This window comes from Myzus persicae, unplaced genomic scaffold (genome assembly GCF_001856785.1).
Source record: "Myzus persicae strain clone G006 unplaced genomic scaffold, MPER_G0061.0, whole genome shotgun sequence".
NCBI classification, from domain to species: domain Eukaryota; kingdom Metazoa; phylum Arthropoda; class Insecta; order Hemiptera; family Aphididae; genus Myzus; species Myzus persicae.
In genome coordinates this window covers 409,316-420,430 of record NW_019104433.1, presented here as the reverse complement: position 1 = coordinate 420,430, position 11,115 = coordinate 409,316, and the positions used below count along the sequence as shown (strand labels likewise).

At 27.5% G+C, this 11,115-nt stretch overlaps 1 protein-coding gene across 7 annotated transcripts; it reads right to left on the bottom strand.

Moving 5' to 3' along the window:
- Nucleotides 1-557: 557 nt before the first annotated feature.
- On the bottom strand, nt 558-10,661 carry LOC111042124. 7 transcript variants are annotated; one of them, XM_022326633.1, is made up of 32 exons: nt 10,505-10,657; nt 10,277-10,418; nt 9,960-10,177; nt 9,713-9,850; nt 9,527-9,643; nt 9,299-9,440; nt 9,006-9,223; nt 8,782-8,919; nt 8,578-8,700; nt 8,341-8,482; nt 8,026-8,213; nt 7,330-7,449; nt 7,106-7,225; nt 6,906-7,035; nt 5,913-6,057; nt 5,770-5,830; nt 5,449-5,578; nt 5,164-5,253; nt 4,858-4,989; nt 4,501-4,638; nt 4,191-4,341; nt 4,032-4,092; nt 3,715-3,853; nt 3,483-3,572; nt 3,203-3,313; nt 2,844-2,975; nt 2,546-2,687; nt 2,330-2,390; nt 2,040-2,178; nt 1,806-1,895; nt 1,463-1,636; nt 558-696 (listed from the first exon to the last, which is right to left on the bottom strand). In XM_022326633.1, exons 1-32 carry the CDS (start codon nt 10,537-10,539, stop codon nt 637-639), a joined length of 4,017 nt encoding a protein of 1,338 aa, XP_022182325.1. In that variant the 5' UTR covers nt 10,540-10,657; the 3' UTR covers nt 558-636. The 7 variants fall into 7 exon arrangements, with proteins under 7 accessions (XP_022182325.1, XP_022182326.1, XP_022182323.1 ...); XM_022326634.1 differs by having other exon boundaries at nt 9,006-9,214; XM_022326631.1 differs by having other exon boundaries at nt 9,006-9,440; nt 10,505-10,658.
- Nucleotides 10,662-11,115: the final 454 nt, after the last annotated feature.

The following is an 11,115-nucleotide window of genomic DNA, read 5'->3' as shown; positions in this document are numbered from 1 at the left end:
GTTCTTAGATGCAACACTTTAGATATTACAGGTCGGACAGAACCATGAAGCTATAGTGCTTAAGACTAAAAAATTATATAGTAATAAGGAAATTTGGTAAAGAGTATTCCAAGTACCTTATTAAACATAAAATCAATACCAAAATTGAAATTTTTGAATGAATTTTTGAATATTTTTATAAATAAAAAAATTACTAAAACTAACTCATAACGACTACTTTTTAGAGTAAATTATAAACCAGGCCTCAAATAATTGAACAGTGTTCAGTTCCTTACTTGAATGAAATTAAAACTGGTAGTTTAAATAGTTTGATTAACCCCCCTCTCCACTCCCTTCAGAAGGCCGTGAAACAAGCTCAAGCTATTATATATTATAAATAATTTAATAACATTTGTGTGTTTAATAAAATTATAGCTGAATGACTCGGAAGTATACCCAATTATATTACCCACAACAAACCCATCCGTCCAAATTTCAAGGCAGTTCAGTTGAACCATCTGAAGTACATGTTTGGCGCCACTGCACTTGATAGGTATAAAGCAAATCACTGCATCAACTCATATTTGTAAAGATTTTATATTTTTATAACTGTACAAGATATTTTAAAATTATTAAAACTATTCTGTGTATCTCAGATTAACAACTACAACCTCCAGGATGTTGTTGTACTGGTTTCTTGGTTGAACTGGGATCCCCCTGCAATATAAATAATTACATTTTAAACATATATAAATCATATCATCATTGATTAATTTATAATAGATTTTGTTAATTTTAAAATTAAATTATTGCTATTTTAGAGGCTCTACAAGTTAATTTAACACACTAAATTTATCTTATTACTGTAGACTTTTGAATTTCTTGATTTTTAAACTGCTATTCATTTGCACTGTATTAGGGTAAGATATCTCATATTTATTAATATTAAAACAAAATATTTTTTTTTTACTGATGTACTGTTTAATGTTTAACTATTAGTTCTTTAACTATTATATACATATTTGATTCTTAAAATGTTTAATTTTTTAAGATTTTGGAAAACTTTTTACTCCCCTAATATTATGCCAGTTGCCATTCTTGGTGATAGACTGTACCCCTCTCAGGTTTAGAGGTTATAGTATACTAAAGTATGAGAATAACCCATAGACCTTATACTCATAGACGGAACATTGTAGAAGTTACACATGTTAATAATATGCTGTATCCCATGAAGCACCAAAGCACACCGCACAAGCGACGCATCCATATGCATAATATACGATTGCTGTTATCTTTAGTTCTGTTATTTAATATTAACATTAATTATGAGCCAATAAGTTGTCCATACCACTTTACCCCATAGACATATAAAACAACTATAAAGCGGACTGCATATACATTCCCACAGGAATATTGAAGTCGTGCGGCCATATGTCAACAGGCCAATGTTTACAAAATAACTCTATAGATAATTAGTAGTTACCAATATTATCGTGTTCCAATTTGGCTGAGGGATGCGTAATAATATTGACGGGGTTTGGTGTACAATATATTGGTGTTCATATATTCTTGAAATCATTGTATACAACAATTTGTTTAAATTTATATTGGTTTTGGAAGACACTTCAAAGAATGAAATTCCACACTTTTTTGCCAACTAAAAAGTAATAAAATTGTATTACCATCAACAATAATTAGAGTGGAGGAAATATTTGTTTCAAGTCAAATTAGAGGATGAAATACTCTTTTGTAACACGTGAATACAATTTTTGAAAACAGTTAGTTATTTATAGGATAGATATATGTGTTATATTTGATAAAATTACTTCCTGTCCTTCTTTGATTGAGATTTTTCTATTTGACGTATCATCACATTTACTACCAATCAAAATTTTCACAGCATTGAAATCAGAAAACTGAAAAAAAGTAGTTTTTTTTATTTATTTCAAGAACTAGGTAATCTAACATTTGTATTATCTCCTCAATTAATAAAAAATAACAAAAATTAATAACCAAATTAACTTTAAATCAATGAAGTTAATTACTATACAATTCCTTACATCTTCGACATCCTTTTTCCAATCATTTACTTTAACTAAAGATTTTGCATCTGTAATATCATACACAATAAATATACCATGGGCTCCTCTATAGTATGAAGGAGCTAAAGAGCGATACTTTTCTGTCCCACCTGTATCCCTAAAACAATAAGAAACAAGATAATACTGGTTCATTTTTGAATTTAAACAACTAAATACATTCATACTAAATTTAAAGTATTAAGCTAACCAGGTAATGTATTTAGTTATTAAGGGTGTCATATATTATGTACTGCATTAATAATACTTACCAAATATTTAATTCGATGATTTCGTTCTCAAATCTAATATATATTTTTTTAAAGTCCATACCTAAAAACACATATATAATTAATAACTGTATTAGTTAAATACCTAAGAAATATTTTGATTATGGATAATAACTAATAATACAATTACTATATTATAATATCATCTATATTAATTAAATTATAATACTATACTTGTACCAAGTGGTACAATTATACCTGGGGTTGGAACAGTATCATCATATACACCTTTGCAGAAACGATTTATCATAGCACTTTTTCCAACATTTGAGGAACCCACTATGATCAGTTTAAACTTCTTACTTGTCGTTTCAGATTTTACTCTTTCCAAATTGTAGTGCTATTAATAAAATGTAAAAATGTAGTTTCATTTTATTTTAAGGTAAGCATTTATTACCTTCAGAACAAGTAAAGCTTGTAATTAATACATTTAATATTCATATAAGCTTCACCTGGATTTATAACGATTATAAGTTTGAATATAAAAATATTGTACCTGACTATCATCGAACTCCATGTTTGGGACATCAGGTATTTTCTTTTCCATTTTAGGACACTGCACTGGTATTGTCTTTGGTTTTACATCAGAATCTAACTTTGGTTTCATTGTGTCATTTGTATGCAATAACTAGATAAATGTATTAAAAAGATAATATACTAATGCAGCGGCCAGGTTGCAAGCAAAATTTAACAATTTAATGGACTGGTCATGGGCCAATAAATCATATTTAAGGAACCATTAGCTCACTATTGATTTGTTAAATGTTTAGTAACTGTTCATGAGGCAAGGCATAATATTATACTACTGAGTACTGAGAACATTAATGAAACATAACAAAAACTTTTTAAATTTACCTCTTTTTGTTTATCATGTATTCTTGAAATCATTGTATACAACAATTTGTCTATATTTATATTGGTTTTGGAAGACACTTCAAAGAATGAAATTCCATACTCTTTTGCCAACTAAAAAGTAATAAAATTGTATTACCATCAACAATAATAAGAGTAGAGGAAATATTTGTTTAAAGTCAAATTAGAGGATGAAATACTCTTTTGTAACATGTGAATACAATTTTTGAAAACAGTTAGTTATTTATAGGATAGATACGTGAGTTATATTTGATTAAATTACTTCCTGTCCTTCTTTGATTGAGACTTTTCTATTTGACGTATCATCACATTTACTACCAATCAAAATTTTCACAGCATTTAAATCAGAAAACTGAAAAAAAGTAGTTTTTTTTATTTATTTCAAGAACTAGGTAATCTAACATTTGTATTATCTCCTCAATTAATAAAAAATGACAAAAATTAATAACCAAATTAACTCAATCAATTAAGTTAATTACTATACAATTCCTTACATCTTCAACATCCTTTTTCCAATTGTTTAGTTCAACTAAATATTTTGCATTTGTAATATCATACACAATAAATATACCATGGGCTCCTCTATAGTATGATTGAGCTAAAGAGCGATATGTTTCTGTCCCGGCAGTGTCCCTAAAACAATGAGAAACACAATAGTACTGATTCATTTTTTAACTAAAATAACTTCATGAAAGAGCATTTTTGACACTAAAATTTCAAGTTCTAAGCTAGCAGTATAATTTATACAAATAATCATAGATAATCTAGGTACCCAGTTATAGAATATGAATTCTAAATTAATAATACATACCAAATATTTAATTGGATGGTTTCGTTCTCAAATCTAACAAATATTTCATGGAAGTTGATACCTAGAGTGTATAAGTGTAATATTATTACTTATTGGTTAAATATCTAACAAATATTTATTATCAGACATATTCTTTTAATTTTAATACTATACTCATACCTATAGTGGTTTTTAAAGTATCTTCATAAACATCTTTGACGAGACGATGAATTATACTACTTTTTCCAACATTTGAGTGACCAACAATTATCAGTTTATATTTCTTAAATATTGTATTTTGATCAGGTTGCACTCTTATCAATTTGTAGTGCTTTAATAAAACATAAACATTGTATTTCATTTTATTTGAAGGTAAACATTTATTAACTTTAGGACAAGTTTAGCTTGTAATTAATATATTTAATAGTCATACAAGTTTAACCTAAATTTATAACAATTATATTATGTGGTAATATAAAATTACTAGTACCTCTTTGTCATTGTATTCTGATAGTATGTTTGGGGTATCGGGTAATTCCTTATCCATTATTTGACACCGCACTGGTATTGTATTTGGTTTTACATCAGAATTTAACTTTGATTTCATTTTGTCATTTATATGCACTAACTAGATAAATGTATTCAACGGTAAATATACTAATGCCTGATAGCCAATGGCTTAGCTTGTTATTAAATATCAATACATTTAATATTTATACCAGCTTATGCCTCATAAAATCAAAATTCTTTCAGTAATTTGAATTAAATTTGTATTTTAAAATGCTTAATCAGCAGTGCTAAGCATGTTATTGTAACATAGCTATAAGGTATTACTTTAACAATTTACCTCTTTGTTAATGTCTGTAAGCTGATTCTGGAGGTCATATATTTTTGAAATCATTGTATAGAATAAACAGTCTATGTTTACATTGGTTTTGGAAGACACTTCAAGAAACGGAATTCTATACATTTCTGCTATCTAATGAATAAAAACATTTAGGTATGGTCATTAACAATCGTTAGAGAAATTGAAGAAATATTTTTTAAATCAAATTGAAAGATGAAATTCAAAAAATATTTAAGACCATTGACAAAAATTAAAATAGTGGAGGAAATATTTCTCAAGTCATATTGATTATAATAACATAATTACTCTGTGTGCTTCTTTGATAGATATCTTTCTGTTTGTCCTATCATCGCATTTACTACCGATCAAAATTATCACTGAATTTGGATCAGATAACTGAAAAAAAAAAAAAATATTATTTATTTACTTATGTAAATTGTAAAATTTAAATTAAAAAATGTAAAATATTACATTAAAATTAAAATTTTAAATGTATTGTCAACAGATTTTATAATAAAAATTGCTAAAAAATTAATCCTTTGTCAAATATATTTAACTATAAATTTAACTTGATTATTATATAATACTGACAGTTTTAATATCTTCGATCCGTCCTTCTAGTTTACATGAGGAATCTGTAATATCATAGACAACAAATACACCATGGGCTCCTTTATAGGAACTTGCTAAACACTGATAATCTTCTGTCCCAGCTGTGTCCCTAAAATAATTATAAACATGATAGTACTGAAGAACTGAGTAACTAAATATTAGATACTAAAAATTAAAACTGGAGTATTTTGTTTTTAAGATTAAGAATAATTAAATACATTTTAATTCAATTCTGCATTAGTATAAGGCTTTTGATTATAACATTATAAGATATACCTATATAATATAAATAATATTTACCAAATTTCCAAGTGGATGGTTTCATTATTAAATCTGACAAATATTTGTTGAATGTCCACACCTAAGAAATATTTTGATTATGTGTTATCAATTATCATACAATTGTTCTATTATTTGTTTTGGTTTTAATACTATACTTGTACCTATAGTGGGTTTAGTAAATTGATAAATATCTTTACAGTATCGTTTGACTATGGAACTTTTCCCAACATTTGAGTGGCCCACTATGATCAATTTATACTTCTTATCTGCCATTTCAGGTTCTACTAATCTGGTTAGTTTGTAGTGCTTTCAATAATAACATAAAAAAATATATTTTATTTTACTTTCTAATGAATACATTAAATATCAGTGAACCAGCATTTAAATAATTTGACTTTGCCTATTTTTAAGGTATAAATTTAGACAATTTTCAATGTTTGTATGTGTTGGGTAAATGTTGAGCTGTACAGACATATTTTTCTCATTACAAGCAATTAAATATTGAATAGGCCTATAAACTAAGTTTACTATAGTTACTTGAGGGGATTCCACACTACAGATTATTGGAGCAAAATATACCTGTACGAGTTCAAATATACTGACTTGAATTTGACTCCGATAATTATTTTTAAAATATATTTAAATTTACTATGAGGTATATTTTGAACTTTTCGACAAGGTAAGCAGGGTAAGCGTTACGTTTTACATAATCTATGTCAGAACGTTGGAACGCTTTTAGATTTATTATACTCCAAGTATGGACTTAGGTTACAGGCTTATACTGAATTTATAAACATAAATTAATTTCCAACATTAAATCTTTTATTTTTAAATAAATCTACTTTTATATTACATTTTTTAAGTAATCTAACCTTAATTAAAAGTTGCCAAGAATATTTTAACTTAGTTAAGTTGAACTATCAAGTTAAGAGAATTTTAAGTAATAATTATTAATTCTATCCACATAAAATAAATGGCCAATAACAGATAAAATCAATATACTATTTATACACATAATCATAAAATATTTTAAAAGATACAACACTTTACAACAATGATGATAAATTACTATTGATATGGACTTATATTATACTACTCAATAGTATTTAATAAAAGTATGCTTTTTTAATGATAAATGTATTGTTTATACTTACAGATATGTTTTTAAGACACTGCCTGAGCTTTGAGCTAATTCGAGCCTCTGCTTTAGAAATATTATCTACACAACCTTGGACAGTAAATATTCTTTCATCATTAAAGCTGTCGATTGTGATGTCAGTTATGCTATAATTATTAATTATTATTGATTATGATCCAATATATTACAAATAAAACTGTTTGTGTTTTTATTTACCTAGGTACAGTAATGTTTGTATCAGTCTCTGACATAATTTTTTTGATGATATTGCCCTCCTTTCCAATTATTACACCAATTTGATTATTATGAACTAAAATCTTCAGTACCACGTCATAACTAAAACATATTATTAAAAAATCAAAATTTTCCAAATATGTAACATTCATTCTTAGATTTGTATAACTAATTAGTTAGCCATAACCCATAAGTCAAGTTAAAACCTTTTTCTTCCCATGACATCCAAAATTTTGCGGCATGCATCAGTGCAATTTTCTGGAATACCTTTGATTGTTATAGCTTTCTCTGTAGAGACAACACTGTATTTTTGATCAACATGAACCCTAAAACATGATTTAACATTTTCATTAATTTATTCCAAACAATAAGCAGATAAGCTTAAGGGTGTTGGTGCTGGTTTTCCTAATTTTCTGCAAAACTATAAGATTTGTAAATTATATTTTATATTTTAGTTACCACCTCAATTTAAATAATTTTCCACTAATCCACTACTCGATACCTTTTTAGAGGGGGGAGGGGTTGATACGGTGTACTTTATCAACAAAATGACTTCACAGGAAAAACTCTTACGCCCTGTAGAATAGTCAAATTCATAATTTTTTGTTTTATTTAAAGGCCCAAATTTTCATTTTACTTTAAATAGTGCTAGAAAAATACATTTGAAAAAGAACAATTAATTATGTGCATTATTCAAATGCATATTTTAGCTTCTATAGTTATAATTTTGAAATTGTGCTTAGATCCGACCTACAAAATGTTCTTTTCCTTATAAGTTAAAAAAATTTGACTATTTTACAAAGCATGAGTTTTTCCTGTAAGGTATGTTTTTATACTAAAAAACGGACTGACTCAGGATCCCTAAAACTAATTTTTTTAAATAAATTAATAACACATTTTACTTAGCACTCGTCTGTTGTGTAATTTCTTTGATTGTAGAACCATGTTTACCAATAATTATAGGAATCATATCGCTCGGCACAAGTATACGTAACGTAAACTCCTTTTGACCAACATGCGAAACATGTGTATGTCCAATTTCACATAAATTCCTCATTTCCAAGGCTGGTTCAACTTTTATCTGGAAACCCTCAGGATAAGATAATTTTAATTTAAGACTAATAGTTTCAATAGAAATAAAAGCATATAATGCTATATATAAAAGCAACCATTAAGATAAAACATTTTTCAGTGGTCATTGCAGTGTTTATACTTACATCCACAGATTGTAGAAAATGTTCAATACTTTGCCTGAGCTTAGCACTAATTTGACTTTCTGCTTTACACGTATTTTCTACTGAGCCTTCAATCGTACATATTGTTTTATAGTTGACACTGTCAATTGTGATGCCAGTAATGCTAAAATTATTAATTATTATTGATAATTAATTACTATTTGATATTTGACAAATATAACCATATTTTAATATTTTATGTTCATGCTTATCACTTACCTAGATACATTAATTTTTGTTTCAGTGTCAGACATAATTTTTCTAACCATATTACCCTCCTCTTCAATAATTATACCAATAATGGTATCAGGGATTAAGATCTTTAGTACCACATTGCTTGAACTTGAACATAATATTAAGAAATTTCAATTCAAATTTGTGTGTTACAACTAATTAGTTGGTCATAAGTTATAACTATATTACCTACTGCGAGAATTGGTCGCCTTCTGTTGCAAGGCTTCCAGAATATTGAGGCATGCATTAGTGCAATTTTCTGGATTACCTTTAACTATTACAACTTGTTCCATAGAGCCAGAGTTGTATTTAGGTTGAACGTGGACCCTAGAATATAATTTAAAATTACTTTTAATTTAAAACAATAGCAGGTAAACTTAAATCAATCTTTTTTCTTATTAATAACACATTACCAGGCATTTGTCTGTTGTGTAATTTCCTTGATTGTAGAACCATGGTTGCCAATAATTGCATGAACCATATTGCTGTGCACTAATATACATAACAAGGACTCTGTTTGTTTGTCCCTAATATCAGGAGTAGCACCAGAGCCTCCATACGAAAAATGTGGAAGTCTCATTTCATTGAAATTCCTCATTTCCATGACAGGTTCAACATTTATCTGACAACCCTCGAGATGAGATACATATAACTTAAGACTAATAATTTCAATAACATAATATAACAGTTCAATGTTAATACTTACAGCCACTTGATGTAAATATTTTTCAAAACTTTGTCTGAGCTTTACACTAATTTGAGACTCTGCTTTAGATACATTTTCAATTAAGCCCTCAACTTTACATACTCTTTTGTAGTTAATGTTGTCAATTGTAATGTCAATAATTCTGATTTATTTTTAAATTATTGATTTAACAGAATTATTTACTATATTATATTTAATCAACACTATCATGTTTGTAGCTTTACTTACCCGAGTACATTAATTTTTGTGTCAGTCTCAGACACAATATTCCTGATTGCATTTCCCTCCTCTCCAATTATTAAACCTATTAGATTATCAGGAATTAATATACTTAGTATCACGTTGCTAAAAAAAGTAATCAAGAAATAAATATACAAATTTTAAATGTGCAACAAGTAGTCATGTCTCATTTACCTTTGACTAGTGTCACTTGCTTTTTGTAGCAAGACTTCCAAAATCTTTCGACATGCATTAGTGCAATTTTCTGGAGTACCAAAGATTGTAATAGCTTTTTCCGAGTATCCAGTGATGTCGTTTTTATTAACATTGATCCTAGAACATCATTAAATATTTTTATTTAATTTACATAATATAATAAGCAGTTAAACCTGATCAACATTTTCTTTTAAAATAAATTTAATAACACTAAATTAAATTTTACCTAGCACTTGTCTGTTCCATAATTCCCTGAATTGTAGAACCACCTCGACCAATAATTACACCAACTATATCACTGGGCACAAGTATACTTAACATGGAACCTGTTTGTCTGTTTCTAATAACAGGAGTGGCATTAGCATCAATATAAGGAAAATGTGGGAGTCCCATTTCACAAAAATTTCTCGTTTCTGTGACAGGTTCAATATTTATTTGACGACCCTTAAGATAAGATACATATAAATTAACAATAATAATTTCAATAACATATTATAAAAGTTCAATGCGAGGTTCAATATTAATTGTGGTGTAAAAACTTACTGCTATGGGCCGTAGAATTTGTTCAAAACTTTGTCTAAGCATTGCATTAATTTGAGACTCTGCTTTAGATACATTTTCAATCAAGCCTTCAACTGTATATATAATGTTGTAGTTGATGTTGTCAACTGTTATGTCGACATTGCTGAATTGTTTTTAAATTATTTATTTTTAAGAATTATTTACTATCTAACATTGTATTAACATTATCCTGTTTGCACTTCTACTTACCTAAATACAACAATTGTTGTTTGAGTCTCAGACATAATATTCCTGATTGTATTATCCTCCTCTCCAATAGATAAATCTATTCCATTATCGTAAATTAAGATCCTTAGTATCACGTTGCTAAAAAAAATAATCAAGAAATAAATGTACAAATTTTAAATGTGCAACAAGTAGTCATGTCTCATTTGAATCGCGGAAAAAAAAGTCCCGGTAAAAAAAGTCCCACACTAGGAAAAAAAAGTCCCGATGAATATATAAATACATATAGTCATATAATATCATAAAAGATGTTAATTACTTACAATTTATTACAATAATAAATAGTCAATAATAAGTAAGTCAAATAAAAGTAAATAATAATAATACAATTAAAGTACCAATATAATTATAATAATAATGCTATAAAAATGTAATATTATAATTAGGTACACCTCTTTCTTATATTATGACTTACGAGTTACGGCTGTTAAAAAATCTAAAACACCGATATTGCCCGCTTGTATTTGTATACATAAATTTTGCAGCCGTTTTTCTACTGTCCGAGTTTGCCCTAGTTTTTTAACAGTTTTCGAATCTCCTACAGCATCTAAAGCTAATTTCGCTTCATCTGCGGA

Excerpts from the sequence above, each read along its gene's own strand:
- LOC111042124 (XM_022326631.1), bottom strand. The coding sequence starts at position 10,539 with ATGTCTGAGACTCAAACAACAATTGTTGTATTTAG. Across the intron at positions 4,639-4,857 it reads TTACAGACATTAACAAAGAG|TTAGTGCATATAAATGACAA; the intron begins GTAAATTGTTAA and ends ACATTTATCTAG. Across the intron at positions 1,637-1,805 it reads CAATCAAAGAAGGACAGGAA|TTGGCAAAAAAGTGTGGAAT; the intron begins GTAATTTTATCA and ends ATTACTTTTTAG.